At 48.4% G+C, this 19,681-nt stretch overlaps 1 protein-coding gene across 2 annotated transcripts in view; it reads left to right on the top strand.

Annotated features, from left to right (window-relative positions):
- nrp1a (neuropilin 1a) overlaps positions 1-15,589 on the top strand; it is a 63,510-nt gene extending 47,921 nt beyond the window's left edge. The window contains exons 8-18 of one of the 2 annotated variants that reach the window (XM_084702757.1): positions 2,087-2,242; positions 4,382-4,526; positions 7,151-7,482; positions 8,877-9,021; positions 10,389-10,499; positions 11,258-11,308; positions 12,776-12,919; positions 13,266-13,546; positions 13,682-13,778; positions 14,262-14,315; positions 14,516-15,589. In XM_084702757.1, the coding sequence (XP_084558883.1) occupies positions 2,087-2,242; positions 4,382-4,526; positions 7,151-7,482; positions 8,877-9,021; positions 10,389-10,499; positions 11,258-11,308; positions 12,776-12,919; positions 13,266-13,546; positions 13,682-13,778; positions 14,262-14,315; positions 14,516-14,802 (1,803 nt within the window). In that variant the 3' untranslated portion in view covers positions 14,803-15,589. The remainder of the gene's footprint in view (positions 1-2,086; positions 2,243-4,381; positions 4,527-7,150; positions 7,483-8,876; positions 9,022-10,388; positions 10,500-11,257; positions 11,309-12,775; positions 12,920-13,265; positions 13,547-13,681; positions 13,779-14,261; positions 14,316-14,515) is intronic. The other variant, XM_084702758.1, reaches the window with a different exon arrangement.
- The last annotated feature ends 4,092 nt before the right edge of the window (positions 15,590-19,681 follow it).

Below are 19,681 nucleotides of genomic sequence, written 5' to 3'. Positions count from 1 at the left end.
ACTCTGATACATATTCACATTTCTCTCCTGTTGATCCCTGCTCAGAGTCAATAAGTATGGTAAGTACTGGCAGGAAATCAAGGATCTCTCTCTCTAATTCCCTCTCTCTCTAATTCCCTCTCTCTCTCTCTCTCTCTCTCTCTCTCTCTCTCTCTCTCTCTCTCTCTCTCTCTCTCTCTTTCCCTCTACTTCTCTCTGTATGTATTTAACATTCATGCTGGAACGTTCTTGATCAAGTGTGGTTTCGAGCTGATCTCCATGGCTTTCACTCACACACACATCAAACGCGCGCACACACACACACACATCGTTCTCTCCAAATCAGTCCTCTGCTTGAGGCCTCGGTCACCATCCATCAGACCCCAAGCCCGTCTCAACATCAAAGCCCCGCTCTCATCGCCATGCGGAGAGCAGCCTGGTCCCTCCAACGCCTGGTCCTCCTGACTGTGGTGCTCACCGCCCCTGGAGTCAGCACGCACACACATTACTCCTCATTAGCGTCAGGGCTGCATGTTGGAGTGGGAGGGAGGAGGACTGGGGGGAGAGGAATGGGTGGAGGAGGAGGACTGGAAGAGGGAGGTAGAAGGGGGGTGATGGAGGAGATTGTTAAACACCAGCTTGACTTCTATAGTGTGATCCCAGGAGACCATTCCTCTCCCCTCCTCTACCAGCTTGTCTTATCTCCATCACTGGGGATGAGAGAGGATGGGATGGAGGGGTTAAGTGGACTCCACATAGCATTGTGGCAAATGTACTGGAGCAAAAAGGCTGCTTGTTTCCCCTAGCGAGCAGGAAAATATATCTCATTTATTATATCTGTGAAGAAGTCTGAGGAGAGGAATCTGCTGTGGTCCTCAACCGTAACTCCAGCACAAACAAGCATGGAGAAACGTGTGTGTGTGTGTGTGTGTGTGCACGCCTCTCTTCCTGACAGACTTGCTCATGGTGGGGAGCAGGCTTGATAGTCCACAGTTGAGATATAAAGCAGAGTTCTCTAATGCAGAAACACCCTCCGGATCTCAGTAGTACAGTGTGCAGTCTCTCTCTCTCTCTCTCTCTCTCTCTCTCTCTCTCTCTCTCTCTCTCTCTCTCTCTCTCTCTCTCTCTCTCTCTCTCTCTCTATGTCTCTCTCTCTCTATATATATATGTCTCTCTCTCCCTCTCTCTCTATCTCTCTCTCTAACTCTCTATGTCTCTCTCCATGTCTCTCTCTCTCTGTCTCTCTCTCTATGTCTCTCTCTCTCTGTGTTTCTCTCTCTGTCTCCCTCTCTCTCTGTCTCCCTCTCTCTGTCTCTCTCTCTCTCTCTCTCTCTCTCTCTCTCTCTCTCTGCCTCTCTCTCTGTCTCTCTCTCTGTCTCTCTCTCTTTCTCTCTCTGTGTCTCTCTCTCTGTCTCCCTCTCTCTCTCTGTGTGTCTCTCTCTCTGTCTCTGCCAGTTCGACCAACACAACAGCCCCGTAGCCTCATGCCCTGGCAGGCTGCTCGTGAAAATATAATCATTACCAGTAACGTTTCTACAGTTCATGATTACTTGATGAAGCATTCATATTTTAAAGAACTGCATATTTGAAATTCAATCAATATCTGTCAGAGATTATTATTATTTTATTTTTTTGCTTTGATTATGCAGCTGTGGCTTGTTCTATTCAAGATTCACTTTTATCCAATAAGTTCTTATCTCTCATCTCAGGAAATGAAGTCATAGCGTCCTTTTCATTAAGACTAATATTATGTGTTATTAAATCTCAGTCATTGTCAGATGAGTTTCCAGTATATATTTAATACACCGTCACTTTTAGCCTCCCACCTAGAGGGAATATTTGATCAAACTGAACTAATGGTCAATTAATGAACAATATCTTAGTAAGAGTTGTGAACACAGGTCTGCATTGTCTCTGTCACACATAGTAGTATAATAATAATAATATATTTTATTCATAGGTGCTTTTCAAGGCACTCAAGGACACTTTAGCAAAAAAAGGAAGGAAACTTGGCATAAAAATAATTACATTTGGAACTAGGATATGAGGTTGTTGGTTTGATTCCCCCTGGGGTGCTAAAGGCTGGTGCTTCCTGTCTCTCCTCCAGGTGGACCTGGGCTTCCTGAGGTTCGTGTCGGCCATCGGAACGCAGGGGGCCGTCTCCCAGGAGACCAAGAGGATCTACTGGGTCAGGTCCTACAAGGTGGACGTCAGTTCAAACGGGGAGGACTGGATCACTCTGAAGGAGGGCTCCAAGCAGAAGGTACCGAGACTGCTGCTCTCCCAGCTCCGTCACTACGTCCTGGTTTACCACCGAGCGCAGGGGGGTCCAGCCCTGGTCTTCAGGGTCCTCTGCCATGTGGGTTTAGATGTTTCCCTGCTCCAGCACACTTGATTCAAACGAGCGGTTGTATCCGCCTTGATAACCCATTCATTTGAATCATGTGAGTTGGAGCAGGGAAACATCTTTTGGACCCAGATTTGACCCTCGGTGGGCTCCACAGCAGTTTGCTGTGTCATTGAGCTCAACCCAACAGACTGCTTTTAGGGATGTCCCTGTCATCTCACTGTTGCTCATCCAGCTGACTTGAATAATGACTCCCTCCATATTCTCTTTGAGCTCAACAAAAGGGGATTGCCCCACACACTGTGTACTGTACACTTTGTTTCCCAACATGCAATTACGCACTTAGTTGGGTATGGTAATGTACCCACAAGCTGTCTTTACAGCGCGTCGTAAAGCTGAACTTCAGTAGCAGTCGCAGGCCGTCGTCTAGGGGACGGGTGATGTCACTGCTTGTGGTTGTGTGGGGGCCCGACCGGTCTGCCTCAAGATGGAGGGGTTAACAAAAGACTTGATAAACAAGAGTGAGGGAGGGAAGACGAGGAGAGGAAATGGGAGAGGGTGTGTTTTTTGAGCAGTGTGTGTGTGTGTGTTTTGCGGGGTGCGGTGGGGGGAGGTTACGTTTGCCTGACAGCCTAACGATCGATCACTGATCACCCTTCCCCTGACACACCAGGCTGGTTCCATCTGTGTGTTAGCTAGCACACTCCTACAGCCCCCTCTCTCCCCCTCTCTCCCCCTCTCTCCCCCTCTCTCCCCCTCTCCCCCCTCTCTGCCCCCTCTCTCCACCCTCTCTCCCCCTCCCCTCCACCCTCTCTCCCCCCTCTCTCCCCCTCTCTCCACCTCCCCTCCACCCTCTCTCCCCCCTCTCTCCCCCTCCCCTCCACCCTCTCTCCCCCTCTCTCTCCCCCTCTCTCTCCCCCTCTCTCTCCCCCTCTCTCTCCCCCTCTCTCTCCCCCTCTCTCTCCCCCTCTCTCAAGGGGGTGCCTGAGAGGTGAGAGAGACCCCTTGTTTGGCCCGATGATGTTTCAGCAACCCACAGCGTGGTGTGATGTTTCAGCAGCCCACAGCGTGGTGTGTGGCGTGTACACGTGTGTTTGTGCATTCTTGTGAAGACCCGTCGGGGACAGAACCTTTTCACTGAGGCAGCCACCAAACAAGCCACTTTTATACTTTGGTGTGTTTCTCACCCCTCCCCAGGCCCCCCAGGCCCAATCTCTTTTTTTTACGGCTTCTCTTAAGAACACAGTCTCTGCAGCTTGTGGCTTAAAGGTGCGGCAGAAAGCCGTGTCTCTGTTTTTCCCGGCTTTAAAGTGCTTTTTTGAGGAGTGGGCCCATTTGCTTAAATGCTGAGCTTGCAGTTTTCTGCCTTAGCGCACGGCGGGAAGAAAGCCTTTTAATAGTGAACGCTCGCCGCAGAGAGCAGGGGAGCTTCGCCCGTGACATCTGAGAGAGGGGATGGCTGCCGGCGGATGACTTTGTTGCTACTGGTCTGTCCCTCTCTCACCAGGCCATCTGATAACCACGGACCAGGGAGAGAGAGACAGAGAGAGGGAGAGAGAAGGAGAGAGGGAGGGAGAGAGAGAGCCAGAGAGAGGGAGAGAGAAGGAGAGAGGGAGGGAGAGAGACAGAGAGAGAGAGATGGATGGAGGTGGGGGGGGGCAGTCAGGCTCCTGGACAGTGCAGACTAATGGTTGGTTGTTTTCTGGCATCTTACCGCCAACACTCAGCCCATGTTTGCTCTGCCAGCCCTTCTGTCTTCCCTCCATCCCAGGCTTTCACTAAAAGGTGTCCAGTAGCAGAGCACTCGAGGCCAGGACAGAGACCCTGTCCACAGCTGCCTGAGCTCCACAGATACAGCACAACTTCCCCACAACTTCACAGATAACTTGGATGAGTTGATTCTCAATGGAAAGGGACTGACCTGGACAAGGCCCAGCCTTGGCTCTCTATTTCTGGGGCACTGTGGTAGGCAAGCCCCAGGCCTCAGAGGCCTGTCTGGAGGGCTCAGCCCAGCAGACTTTGTGAATAACCTACGATCTTTCATCTTCATCCCAGGTTTTCCAAGGAAACAGCAACTTCGTGGACGTTGCCAAGACGATGCTACCGAAACCCACACTGACTCGTTACGTGCGGATTCGACCCGTTACCTGGGAAACGGGCATTGCGCTGCGCTTTGAGGTATACGGGTGCAAGATATCAGGTAAGCACCATGGAGATCACACGCCTTCACACAACATCCCTCTCTCTTTCTCTTTTATTTTTCTCTCACGTCTACCTTATCACTCTCTCTCCCTCTCTCTATGTTCCTTTTCTGTTCCCTCTCTTTCTCCCTGCTGCATTATGAAGGGAATTATCTATTTATGTTACCTGATGTTTGGATGTACTTCATTCAATATGGATGACATCAACAGCAGACCGAGCTGAGGCTGGAGGCACACACACACACACACACACACACACGTACACAATCTCCTTCCACACACACACAATGCCCCCCCCATCCCACTCCTATTGCAGGCCCCCTGCTGGCCTCACACTCATCTCCATACGGCTCCCTGGGTACGCTGGCTCACATCCAGCCTGTAGACTTTGATTGTGTCTGAGACCGCGACTTTCTGTCAACACGCCTTCATGTGTGTGGGAGACTGTTTCATGTGTGTGTCTTTGTTTTTCTGCCTGTGTCTGGATTTCTTTATCTGCATGTACAGGATGTTACAACTCGTCATCTGTACTTAGACCTGCATTGTGTGTGTGTGTGTGTGTGTGTGACCCATGCACGTCTGAACATACGTGTGTGTGAGTGTGCTTGTGGCACACGAGGAGGGGCGGAGGGGGCGGAACACCACAGCTCAGACACACGACAACGGCGGCGTGCCGCGGGAACCCCCCCCCGTGACATCATCAGCCTGCGGCGAGCGCCACTGATGCCGCTGCCAGCTGGGACAGAGGGTCTGAAGAGTGTGTGTTTGCGTGTGTTTGTGTGTGTGTACAAGGGAGAAAATAGCTCCTAAGTTCAGCAGCCGGTGTCTTCTGGTACATAATCATTATCTGGTCAGGCCACATGTGTTCCTGTGCGTGCTGGACTCATATACACAGATAGACCGCCTTTCATCATGAACTTCTGTCCTGCTGTTGGTAAATAAACATGTGTGTGTGTGTGTGTGTGTGGAGTCTCCACCCAAAGCCAGCCAGTGCCGCTTTAAGTGGTGTCACACCACCCTGCACACACGCGCTCTTTCGAGCAGTCTGTTGGGTGTGTCCCCGCTTGCGTGCCCTTCCTACCTCTTCTCTGATCACAGCTGAAGCCCGTTAACGCTCCCACATGACCCCGGGAGTTCACCCGGAGTCGAAAAAAACAAACCCCAACTTCTTACATGCCTATCTGCTTCAAAGTCAGTCTCTCTCTCCTTCTCTCTCTCTCCCTCTTTCTCTGGAGGACTCTATGTCGCTCTTCCCTCTCACACAGAGAGCCCCTTGGCAGAGGACTAAAGGCAGAGGAGAGACCCTCTAACAGAGAGGAGGGGCGGGCTTCTGGGAGAATCGTCCACGGAGCTCTGATCTGGATGACTCTGTGCCTCAGGGATTTGGTCTGGACTCAGTCCTTATCCTCTACATTCTCTCCCTGAGGGAGAGAGAGAGGGAAAGAGAGAGAGGGAAAGAGAGGCAGAGAGAGAGGGGGGGGGAGTGTGAGAGAGAGAGAGAGAGAGAGAGAGAGAGAGAGAGAGAGAGAGAGAAAGGGAGAAATAAAAAGAAAACGAGGAAGGAAAAAGAAAGAGTGAAAGAAACAAATGAGCCCTTGTCCTCTTGGTGTGTAACGGCGCACTATACAGCCGCAGAAGGTTCCAGTAACTCTCCGGTCAGGCCTTTATCCCCGCAGCGGGACCAGACAGTGAAGATGATAAGTCTGCCTACTGCAGGCTGCTGGCAGACTCTCGCTCTTTTGATTAAGCTAAGGAGGAAGAGGTTTAGCCAGGACACGGGCAGAGAGACGGCTGGGTCTGGTGTCTGAGATTTCGTCCCTACAGGAGCAATGCCACGCTGTCTCAAAGACACTCTGGAACAGTGAGGCGGCTTGAAAGGGTGGAGTGGCAGGGGGGAGAAGGGTCTGGAGGGGGGAGGAGGGTCTGGAGGGGGGAGAAGGGTCTGGAGGGGGGAGAAGGGAGCCGGAACCGTGGGAGTCCTCCCACAGATGAGGAAAGGGAGGATGATACGGAGGAAACGTGAAACGAAAAACCAGAGGTGGGATGAGAAAGGCACTCAGGGGTTAGGAAAGAAGCGTCCGTGGAGGATGAAAGGGATGCACAGAACACAAAGCTGAAGAAGAGAGAAGAAGAACAGAGAGAAGAAGAGAGAGGGGTGAAGGGGGGGAAAGGAGGGGGTGGAAGGCTGAGGGATGAAAGACAATTACTCCCAGAATGCAAGAGGTAGAAACACCAACGGAGGGAAGGCTTTTAATTGGCTGCCTGGAGACAATTGCTTCAGGCGCAGGAATTAGCATGCAAGAGGTTAGGAGAGAGGAGGCTTCAGGGAGAGAGAGTGAGAGACAGGAGGGATTTGTTACTCATTCATTCTCGCACGCCCTTCATCACTCTGGTTCACAGTCAGCCCTTATCTAGTTCCTCTCCTTTCAAAATCTTTCACCCCCCTTCTTCCCTCCCACTCGAACGCTGTACAAGTCAGGTTGAAATCAAAGGTTCTGTCCCTGTTTGGCATTACAAATGATTCAGGATCTCCAGTGTCTCTCTCTTGCTGCCAAACTTCATTCCCAGCAGCTCACTGAACTCAACCAGCTAACCCAGGACCCCCCTCTCTCTCCCTGCTCAGAGTTCCCGTGTTCGGGGATGTTGGGCATGGTCTCCGGCCTGATCACAGACCCTCAGATCACAGTCTCCTCCCACACGGACCGGAGCTGGGTGTCTGAGAACGCCCGTCTGTTGACCAGCCGCTCCGGCTGGTCCTTGCTGCCCCAGCCCCAGCCCTTCACCTCCGAGTGGCTGCAGGTGGACCTGGGGGAGGAGAAGCTGGTGCGAGGCCTCGTCATCCAGGGAGGGAAACACCGAGAGAACAAGGTCTTCATGAAGAAGTTCAGACTGGGACACAGCAACAACGGATCCGATTGGAAGATGGTGCTGGACGCCAACGGCAACAAGGCGAAGGTGAGGAAGGGGGGGGGGGGGTAGGTGGGGAGGGGGATAAGAATGTTATTCCGTCGAAAATTTGGTTGAGAAACATTCGCAGTGTCATAATTTGGTGTATTATGATAATCCGTCAGTCGATTTTCACTCCGGTCCTCTGTGTTAGTGTTGAATCATTCATTTGGACCTGTCCTTGGCAGCGGAATCACTCAGACTTCATTTCAGCAGTACTTAAAACCACATTAGGATAAGCATCTCGTAATGCCTCTCTGAGTCCTTCCTAGTCCACACACACACACACACACACACCCTATTCCCTCTCCAGCTATCCCACTTTGTATTCCGTTGGTTCACAATGTCTATCTGTGGAATTGCACCCTCTTCAAGAGAGAGAAAAAGAGATGGAGAGATTAGAGAGAGGAGAGGGGAGAGGGAGCTGGAGAAAAGAGATGCTGTGAGACTGAAGTGACCCCAGATGTATCTGTCAGCATCGCTCTGTACTGACTGTATCACATGCTCGCACTCACACGCACACGTACACGCACACTCACACACGTACACGCACACTCGCACACACCTCAAAGAAGTGCCACAACAGCCTGTCCCCAATTACAAGGCCGTATGACAAGGAATAAATCTATTCCAGATGGTCTGATACTTGATTTATGACAGAGTGAGAGGCTCGATGTCTTCCCATCCTACTTAACCTCCTCTTTCCCTCCTCCTCTCCCTCCTCTTCTCCCTCCTTCTCTCCCTCCTCTTTCCCTCCTTCTCTCCCTCCTCCTCTCCCTCCTTCTCTCCCTCCTTCTCTCCCTCCTCTTTCCCTCCTTCTCTCCCTCCTCCTCTCCCTCCTTCTCTCCCTCCTTCTCTCCCTCCTCCTCTCCCTCCTCCTCTCCCTCCTCGCTAAGAACCTCCCTGCATCAAAGGCAGAGGAGACACTTTCCCCTGTTAACAGCCATTAATCCTCCTCCATCAGACCCCTCTCCTTCTCTCCCTCCTCCTCCTCTCCCTCTCTCGTTCTCTTCTCCTTTGCCTCTCTTCCTACTGAAGAAGGATCCGTTCATTCGCTGTCCCTTCGATAACAGACAGAGAGAGAGAAAGAGAGAGAGAGACCGGGCTCTCCTGCTGATGTTGTCGTCACTGGGCCTTGTGATGTTGGCAATAGTGTTGGCAGTCCATCCAATGCTTTAGATGTCAGCCAGAGAAATCTGGTAATCTTCCAGTGTCTCCCTCCCTCCATCTCTTCTCCTCAGCCCAGGGTTTGCTTTCAAAAGCCGGGAATAAGCTTGCCTGAGGGTAGCTCTGTTTCCACAGAGATATCAGTCAGCGCTCTGACATTATCAGTAATATTGTGCTTTGTATCTCCCCTTTTCTCTGTGTTTGTCTTCGTCCCCTCCTCCCTCTCTCCGGGCTAGGTCTTTGAGGGGAATCTGAACTACGACACCCCAGAGCTGAGGACCGTGGAGCCTTTGCTGACCCGCTTCATCAGAGTGTACCCAGACAGGGCCACCCCCGCTGGGATGGGCCTGCGACTGGAGCTCCTGGGCTGTGAGATCGAAGGTAGGCCTCAAACACACGCACAAGATCAGAGAGACACACACACACACAGACACAGACGCACACTACACACACTGTTTCGCCATCTTTAATCATCCAAGTGTTGACAGTCAGCTACGTGCGAGCCTGGTGTGTAGTTCAAGTGGGGGATTGAAGATGCGTTTGAGGACTTGTCCCCCCTGTCGAGGCAGCAGCTGTCCAGGGGCTTCTCCTCTCTCTCTCTCTCTCTCTCTCTCTCTCTCTCTCTCTCTCTCTCTCTCTCTCTCTCTCTCTCTCTCTCTCTCTCTCTCTCTCTCTCTCTCTCTCTCTCTCTCTCTCTCTCTCTCTCTCTCTCTCTCTCTCTCTCTCTCTCTCTCTCTCTTTCTTGCTTGCTTGCTATCCCTCTCTCTCACTCGCTCTAACACACACACACACACACTTTCAAAGCTTATTCTGAGCATAAACTGTTAAGCTGGGAGAACATGCTCTTGCGGTCCAGTCCTAAGTGGATTTACATATTGGATTTCTGTGAGGCGACAAGCCGGGCCTGAGTCCCACTGGGAGCTTTAGACAGATGATTATGCTTGTTTTTACCACAGAGGTATAGGTGTGTGTGTGTGTGTCTGTGTGTCTGTGTGTGAGAGAGAGACAGACAGACAGAGAGGGAGCTGAGCTCTAGTGAAAAAGGCTAAATCCTAATTTCTTTCCCAAGTCCCCAGATACAGCCTTGACCCTCTCTTTGACCCCTCCACTCTAAACCAGACAGGGGCTGATCTCCCTCATATTTCATCTGGGACAGACGCACGCACACACACACACACACACACACGAGAGAGAACAAATCTTACACAGCATTTTCCAGTTATTGCTCTCCTTCTTATCGCTTTCACCCCTACCTGACTCCCTCGCTCTGTTCAGGGGAAGCCCGTTCATTACGCTGAGTCAAAACGCGCACACACACACACACACACACACACACACACACAGTAACACACACACACACACACACACAGTAACACGGAGTGGATTGGGGGCAGTGCCCACATCCAAAGGCACCATGCAGGCTGTAATGATAGGCCAGCACACGGTTCAGCCTTCGACCAATCCCCACCCTCCATCCCTAGCCTGCCTGTGCCCAGGCCCTGTTCCCTCCAGTCCAGACCCAGCCCTACATGTATATATACACCCCGGCCACGGCATCCTCCGATAAAAGCATTTCTGTTAATAGTCTCTCCAGATTAAACCCCAGGTTTTTTCCGTGACACTGGGAGGGGCTTCTTGTGTAAACTCCGGTCCTGCATCTTTGTGAGCAATACCACGAAAACCCCACCACACTGCAGCTGTGTAGAAGTAAACATGTGTCCCTCTTTCTCTCTCTCTCTCCTACGTAGTTCCGACCGTAGCTCCGACCACGCAGGCCCCCAGCACCACCACATTGGACGAGTGTGACGACGACCAGGCCAGCTGCCACAGTGGAACAGGTGATGACTACGATGTGACAGGTGCTAAGATCGCCCTTGTGAGACTGCTGCCTGCCCTGTCGCCCCCCCCCCCCACGCAGCCCCTCCTCCCCTTCACACCCTCTTCTTGATTTTTACTCATCCCCAAGTGCACGACCGTCACAGTCACCCAGACTCCCAGCCCCTCAGCCTCCCAGCCCCTCAGCCTCCCAGCCCCTCAGCCTCCCAGCCCCTCAGCCTCCCAGCCCCTCAGCCTCCCAGCCCCTCAGCCTCCCAGCCCCTCAGCCTCCCAGCCCCTCAGCCTCCCAGCCCCTCAGCCTCCCAGCCCCTCAGCCTCCCAGCCCCTCAGCCTCCCAGCCCCTCAGCCTCCCAGCCCCTCAGCCTCCCAGCCCCTCAGCCTCCCAGCCCCTCAGCCTCCCACTCTCCCAGCCAGCTGCCCATCATCCCTGTCATCTATCACCAGCCTTGTCCTGCTCTTCTCCCCTCCTTGCCTGGCCTCCTTCCCCACTAACCTGTCAACCTGTGAGCCAACCCTGCCTCTGCACCAGACGGTCCCCTTAGCCCAGAAGTCTCCGGCGAGTCACCATGACCCAGTCTCAGTCGCTTACCCAATGACACGGAGCTGTAGTTAGTCTGGCTACTGTAGACAAAGAGGGAGGACATCAGTATCACAGAGAGGAATGTTTGTGTGTTTGTACGGTTAGCATATTTGCATGAATATGTAGTCCTGGTGGGTTAACCTTAACTCTAACCCTATGCTAAGCTAACTGGAGGCTAACGACATTGTGTTGCTCTGTTAGGTGGGACTGTGGTGTTGCCTGAGGCTACAGTGGAGATGGACACTAAACCAGGTAGGATGATAAACTCCAGGCAATAGAGATAGAGGGGGAAGGGGGAAGGGGGGTGTTTGGTGTGTTTGGGTGTGTTTGAATGTTTGTCTGTTGCGTGGGCGGGTATAGTATTTCCATTAGGACCGAGAAGAATGTGTTTCCTCTGCTCTCATCTAACGGCGCAGTGACTCCAGCGGCTGCTCATCTTTCCCTGAGCTTGTCAGAAGCCCCGCTTCAATTCTCCCAAGAATGGAAAAACCAAAAACCCTTTTAATTGGGAAACGGAATTTCCGTAGAAAAATGCTGCCAAGTGCCTAAAAAACGCGGTTCCACACGGGAATTCCATCCTTTGAGTTTAATGGATAAATATATTCACCGCCTGCAGAAACAAGTTAAAAGCCTGAGATTATTAAAGAGAACATTGGCTCAATTCTTTATCCTTCAGAGAGCTAGCTTAATGCCGCTGCAGCAGAGGCAAACACTGACTCCTGTAGACGTAGCTCACATCCCAAACATACCTTTCCCTTGTGTCGCCTGCCTGGAAGTCGTTCTTTATCCAATTTAAGAGCAAAACCGGCCTCCCTGCCGGCTCATTCTCACACACGGATCCCCGCGAGCCCTTTCAGCCTCTCTCCGTGTCAGCGGTGGATTTTGTTGTCGGACTGCGAGGCCTTTCTGTTAGCCCTATCTGCCTCTCCAGTCGCGGGCTCTGCTCATTAAAAACTCCACCTCCCAGAGGTCCGCTGTGAATGCAGTCGTCTCCGCGGGACACGCCGGCGCTCTCTCTCTCTCTCGCCACGCTATCTCTCCACTCGACAGTCATTCAACACCTTCCTTTGTCAGCTTTGTGGCCTTTATTAAAAGGATGTCATTAGCTTGGATTTGAGCCATTTCCTGCTATGGCTGGCAAGGAGGGATTATAGTATGCTGTTGAGATGTCACCTTCCTCTTCCTCTGATTCATACTTTCTTTTTTACCTCCACTTGATCTACCCCTAAGAATTTGCAGATAGTCCATTCTACAGTTCTTTGCTGCCATCTAGTGGATGCCCTTATAATCGTACTGACTGGACAGTTACAGCATCCATTGGTAACCGGTTCCGTGAGCTCTTCCTTTGGATTCGACACATGGCACAACAGCTGTGCGCATGGGCGTATCTAGCCCTATTTTGAACAAAACATTTTTTATACAAAAAATAATAATAAAAAAAATTACATTTCAAATCAAAATGTGTTCATTTCTCTTCCAAAAACCCACAAGAGGACACTATTTTAAAGGATTTTTTTTTTATGTATTCTGGAGGAACATGCCCCCAGACCCACTAGTTTTGCTGGGTCACAGGAAAAATAATAGGTTATAGGTTTTATGTAGGGGCTTAGCCCCCCCAAAAGTGGGAACCTAGATTCGCCCCTGGCTGTGCGGGCGTGTGTCTGTGTGTCTGTGCGTGAGCAGGTGTGTGACCTCTGACCTGTCATGTGCTCCTTGCAGCGTTCCAGTGGTTTGCGTGTGACTTCGGCTGGGCCAGCGACCCCTCCTTCTGCGGCTGGTCGTCAGAGGACACCGGCTTCAGGTGGCAGATACAGTCTAGCGGAACCCCCACCCTCAACACCGGGCCCAACATGGATCACACAGGTACAGAAAAGCTTAGTAGAGCTATTTAGCGACTACCGAGCCAGCCCGCGTTTACACCAGTTTTGAGCGGAACCTTAAATAAGATCAGCCATCAAGAGGTGTCCGTTTTATTTACGCACCAACTGTTGTCACAGTTTGAAACCAACTATTTAGGTTCCGAACCAATTTATTTTCGGTCAAAATGCTCTGAATGTTTAAATGTTTTAAAGTTAGGTTTAACCGGAATGAAACCCATTCTGTGTTGGTCGGAAAATTGTTCCAAAGTAGACTAGTACACGCTCTAACGAATTCTAAATGATAGCTACGTTCCTGACAGTTGTTTTCTGATCGTGTCGTGTCCTCTCAGGCGGGTCAGGTAACTTCATCTACACCCTAGCGACCGGTGCCCAAGAGAACGAGATCGCCAGGTTGGTCAGTCCGGTGGTGAGCCACCACCAGGAGGCCGACCTGTGTGTCTCCTTCTGGTACCATATGTTCGGCTCTCACATCGGCACGCTGCACGTCAAGCAAAGGAAGGAGACCGATGAAGGTTGGGCTGATATCCTACTCTGGACCGTAAGCGGTCACCAAGGCAACCGCTGGCGTGAAGGGCGGGTGCTTGTGCCGCATTCCAGTAAACCGTATCAGGTAAAAAATCCGCAGGACTTCAGTTAGGACCATCGATTAATCTAGCGAAATATAACGAGCTAATGCTAACAGACGTAGGTTGCTAACAGGAGATATTCTCCCCGTCTCTTTTTCTCTGACTATCTTCTGTCCCAGGTGGTGATTGAAGGTTTGGTCGAAAGGAAAAGCTGGGGCGACATCGCCGTTGACGACATCAGAATACTCAGCGACATCAGCATGACGGACTGTAAAGGTAAAGGTTAAATTATGTCAAACTATGGATGGCCAAAGTAGGCTACACACATCCTTCACTTAAGTAGAAGTATATAGGCCACTCATGTTTAAAAAGATTGGTAAAAGTCAAATAAACTGAAATATGTTGACAACCTTGTGAAACTTTTTATTTATTTATATATATACTTTTTCAACCAAGTCAAAAATATTTTTGGAAAATAGTTTCCAAAGGTTGCAAAAATATTTTTAATAAAAAAAAGTTTCTCAAGGTAAGAAAAAAAAGTTTGGAAAAAAAAATTCTCTGAAGGTTTACAAAATATATAAATCATGTATCAAATAATCATACAGAAGGCCAAACCCTGCAGTCTTAGAAGGGCCAGACCCTCTTGAAAGTACCTAGTTTTATACTAGGTACCATCCACAATGTTTTGGCCGACCGTTATTTTAGAATGAAGGCTTCGACCGTGTGACTCAATATCTGTGTTTCCGTCTTTTTCATCAGATCCTGATGTTCCCACTGAGCCCATGCTGCCTGAGGACCGCTTCAATGAAATACGTAAGTCACTCAACGACCTGCTACACAAGATGAATAACGTAATGCCCAAGGAAGAACACAGGAAACACAGCTCACCTCACCTCTCATCTCTAGTTAGGGGGGCGAGATTGACTGACTCCTGAGAACGTCTATCTTGTCTTTTGCTACCTTTTTTTGCTATTAAAAGACCTCTCCCTCCATCCCTCTCTTTCCCTCTCCAGCTGACGACATCACAGATTATCCGGACGTGGTGGAGAGTAATGAAATCAGCGGAGCCGGCAACATGCTGAAGACCCTGGACCCCATCCTCATCACCATCATCGCCATGAGTGCCCTGGGTGTGTTCCTGGGAGCCATCTGCGGGGTGGTCCTCTACTGCGCCTGCTCCCACGGCGCTCTCTCAGACAGAAACCTCTCCGCCCTGGAGAACTATAACTTTGAACTGGTGGACGGCGTGAAGCTAAAGAAAGACAAGCTCAACTCACAGAACTCGTACTCCGAGGCGTGAGGGGATGGCAGGTGCGTGTGTGAGCGGGCGTGCGAGCACAAGACTGTAGGCAGGGAACTTCTCTCAGAGAGCGGACGAGCTAAAGGGACTGCCAGCAGCGTCTCATTGGTTGACGACAAGTTCAGGAACCAATGGGAGGCTTGGACTGATCCGTGATTTACTCAGGAGCTGCAGTAAGAATAACCTACCAGTAGGGGACACTGTGTACAAAATGAAATACAGGAAATTAAACAAAAAATTATGTACAGATGATTTAGATTATATTTTAATTTTCTATTTTGATTTTCATTCATTTCTACAATCGGATGCTGGTGTTGAGACCAATTTATTACTATTGTTTAAAGTATTTATCGTTTCTTGGAGGAAACATTTTTCATCTTTTATTTTCAAAAAACCTATTGATGATGTGTTTGAAGGTGAGGTATCAAACCCCCAAAAAGAACCATATCTGACTAATTGGTTGAGCTGCGCGTGTTCTGCAGACAGGGTGTCGACCCCTGACCCCTGGCCCTGTCTGCGCGGCCCTGCGCTGTGGTTGTGTATGGTTCTAACAGTGCCTTTAGTACATCTTTGTTGGCCTCCTCTGTTGATTTGGGAGTTTGGACATCATTTATGTTCTCAGTACTAACATGGGTACTAACTAATACAGTCACTATCGAGTTTGCAAAACACGATCCAATCAATGACCCTCTGATCTGTACTGACCTTTACACACTGTATATAAGTTTTAATATATTTTAATGCCCTTTTTTTTTTAAGAAAGAAAGTAAAAAAAAAAGGAGAAAAACAGCTGCAGTATCCCTTTTGTTCATGGGTTGTGTGTGTTGTAAATACAACTGTCTGACTGTTTAGTGAAAGGTGTCGTGTTCTAGTGTGACTTAGGTCAACTGTGCAATGGAGCAGCGAAAACATGATAAGGAAATCATACCACTTTGTAGTTAATGGCACACACCATCCATAGATACAAGCCATTTCATAATATAACAGTGGGAGCTATAAACCAACCATATACACATATAGAACACAAACAATAAAAACATCAGATGCATTCACGGTTTATTTTGTACTCGTATCCATAGCTCTACAATCAATACGCGTGAACACGTTATTGATCATCTAGACTACGGTAACAGATTTTCAAACCATTGCATTGTGTCTCTTGAAAGATGTCCAAAGTCTCTTTTCCTCCTCACAGTGTGTGTGTCCCTTTCTCTATTCTAGACTAGTGTGTGTGTGCGTGTGTTGGACTGGTGGCAACAATCAAGTTCACAGACTCAATCACATCCCTTTTCCAAGTCCCCGTCACCGGACCATTAGCTATCACCATCTCTCCCATTGACCATTCTGTTGATATAAGTAGCAGCAGGCTGTATGAGAAGGAATGGTAGTTTGTCTGCCAGCATACCAAAAAAAAAAAAAACGTCAACAAATCTAAAACACGCTTTGCTTTAGTCATGGACCATTGGACCGGTCCGTTAGCCTGTGTGACAAAAAAAACTAAAACATAATCTGAACAACCATGGTATCTTGAATGCACTTTCATCTAACCCCTTACAGAGTGCCTGTGCTAGGAGTTACTACACTAACTGAAGGATGGTGCTTGTCATATTCATAACAGCAGGACAGATAGACAGACATTCACAACAAGCATGTGAAGGTCACCTTTCTAAGGTCTGTGTTCTGTCATGTGATTTTCTGTCCGGCCTGGCGTAGTCATGGTAACGCGTCTCACGTGTAGCAGCCATACGTTGTGATGTCAGAAGGGACGCTGGTACATTGGGGTCAGGTGATGTCAAGGCGCCGAATCAGGTCGCCCGCCCCCTGTGTCTTTACCAAAGGATGGCCATGCACCGCCCGCCCCCCCAACCCCTGTTTGAGGATCTGCTCTCAGCACAGTCAACCGAAACTCAACCACAACCGAAAACCAACCAACTGACATTAAGACCATGGAGGGTCATGGTGTGAGCAGAGCTCGGCCAGTACACTGAACCCCGGGAAAACTCTTGAAGGGGGCAGTGGGTTGACTGTTTGGGAAAACATTTTATTGGTCGGATTTTTTATCTATTTTTCAGCTGAGGAGCTTTATCGTGTCTCTTTGTGAACTGTTTGGATTCTCTACTGAGACTGTTGATATTTTAGATACGCCGTTGGAGAAGCTTCGAGGAACGGACTCACGGATTCTGGTGTCTGAGGACTTGACAGCGGAGAACTTAGTTTTGTTTCGCCGACACGGTGGCCAGAGCCCTGGTGATTAGAAGGGGAGGCTATGAGGTGCTGTATCTATGTGCTACTATGTTGTGTGTCGTGGTGAACACATTCTCGGCTTGGCTTCTGTTCATTTCAGATTCAAACGTACCACTCTGCAATGCTTATTGTGTTACCGCGCCTACAGCTTAGAGGACAGTTAACTAGCCACTGTCGGGTAAACTAAGGGGAAAGGAAACTGTAGCGTAAGACTAAAAGGAAACAATGTTGCACTGATAAATATATTTAAGAACTTTATGTGTTTATAGCATTCATTTCTAAAAAATGAATTTGAAAAATCCTAAACTAAAAAACAGTGTTCCTTTTATTTCTTTCTTTATATAATTTGAGATTATGGTGTGACATAATTCTGAAATGTATAAATATTGAGAGGTTTTCATCACTGAAAAAAAAAAAAATCATACAGATTTCCTATAGTCATGTCCCCATTTATCTGGTATATTATTGCTTCATTTTGTACTGTCCGTCAAATTTTGTGCAGATTTTTTTTACAAAAAAATGAAACTTTTATTTTCAATACTGCTTCTGTAATTTGCTGTTGTAGGAAAATAAATAAACAGCAGAGCCTTATAAAGTGAAGTTAACATTTGTACTTTGACCTTTGCACCCAATCTCCAAATAACCCACCTAACTCTGTCTTTCTCTCTCTCTCTCACTCAATTTCTGTCTCCTTTATGTCTAACACCAGTTAGTGACAGCCATCACCACATTCCAAAGATTCAATTTCAAATAAATGGTTTCTTAAGATAAACTTTCCTGGTTTGGGGATTGTGTTGTTTATTAGACCTTACTTCCCTAGCCGAGTAGAGCTGGTGCTGAGTTAGGTACTGGCTAAGTAGGTCGACAGTTTAGCCCATTCAAATGCAATGATCCAACTAAAGGCACATGCAGTTGCACTTCAGCTTGAAGACCCAACTTTTCCAGATGGAGTATCTTATCCTGTAAATGCTGTGCGAGTAGTTCTGTTGACATGCAGATGGTAGCACTTGCAGTGATGTCAGGTCCGCAGCACATGGCCTCGATTATATCACAAGTAAACATGGTTGAAAATGATAAGATCAAGTGTCACTGGAAAGGGTGGGAGTTAGACCACTAATGGGGCGCTTATGTGAGTAGATGTTGCTCTGGTCTTCCTCACTGGACCCTAAAATATCCCAGTGAAAGTATGGCTCAACACAGCCAAAGGGGATAAACTATAGTAAAGCTGCTATAGGTATTAATAGTTATTTTGATACATGTGTCTCTGTTTAACAGGGACAACAGCAATGTAAAAAGAGTTATCTGAGGTGAGACAATTGGTAAGTTGATGAGGATTTTCATTCAGATGAGTTTATGATGTATGTAAGCATACTGAATTAGAATTAATGATCAATTGTGCAACATGTCTGCTCTCCAATGTAGATCAGGTTATCCCCACATCAGCCGCTGACGTGACATTCAGTAGATGCTGGCTGTAATTATGTACAGAGCCACCAGGGGGCGAACCACACACAACCAAAGTTTCCCCTTTATCTATCTTTATTTATCCATCCATCCTTTGTTTGGCATTTATGTTGAGACAGATTTCATACCAAATCTCAGTCAGTCAGTAGCTAATTGCAGACATCTGATCTTTCTCCCACACACATCCCTCTCTCTCTCCCTCTCTTTAAATAAATAAGATTACTTTATGTTTTCAAAAAATAAGCTCGAGGCTTAGGAAGTACACATCCTTCCAGACTGGACTGCCAAAACCAGCAAATATATGAGACATGAACTTGGCTTCTGAATGCTTCTGAAAGAGGTCTGTCAACACAAAAACTAAACAGAACCAGAATAAAATAATTGTTTTCCTCTCTGAAAAGAGCCAAACATGTTTAGCTTTTTGGGCTGGAAATAAACAAAAGATTTTCAGTATTGTTTGGTTTTCTTTATGTGCACTAATCAAAACAGCCACAAGAGGGCTAACTGTCTACACAGTAACAAATACAAACTGTGGTATCTCTAACAAAGAGAGAAATGTCTAACTTCTCCATAGAATACCAATAATGCAGAGGCACAAAAACTTCAAGTGGGACATGAACAGACTAGCAGTGAAACATTAGTGGCAAACGTAGCGGGAAATAGCAAGTAGCAGTATATAGCAACATAAATACCCACAGGGAATTGAATTTGGCATGTAACTGATTGTGTGTGGCCGTGGAAGAAGGTCATTGTACTGTAAAACTGTAGGCATGACCATGAAAGGGCCACTGTTCGAGAGCCCTGAGGAGGACTGGGAGAGGAGGAAGTGCTACACTCTATGTGAACACTCTTGGGATTAAACAGGATCATTTAAATTTCCAAAAACAGTCTTTATGATTGTCTAAAAAGTCAGCATCATCCTTTATCTTGAAAGAAAATCGTGTGGGCTGAACTGTCATACTCGATGGACAAAAAAAATATGATCTCAAAGATGAATGAACAAAATGAAGTCTAATTTTGAAAAGCAAAGATACAAAGTTTATCTTTCTTCAAATTTGTGTTTTATAGATAACAAAGGCAGTTGTACTAGGCTCTAACGGTACTTTTTGGAGTACTGAAGCGCATAGGCTAATGTTGGGCGTGTCTTACACACGTTACGTCAGAAGGCATT

This window comes from Hypomesus nipponensis, chromosome 8 (genome assembly GCF_054491055.1).
Source record: "Hypomesus nipponensis isolate SF chromosome 8, ASM5449105v1, whole genome shotgun sequence".
Classification (NCBI taxonomy): Eukaryota; Metazoa; Chordata; class Actinopteri; order Osmeriformes; family Osmeridae; genus Hypomesus; species Hypomesus nipponensis.
This window is presented reverse-complemented; position numbering and strand designations above follow the sequence as displayed.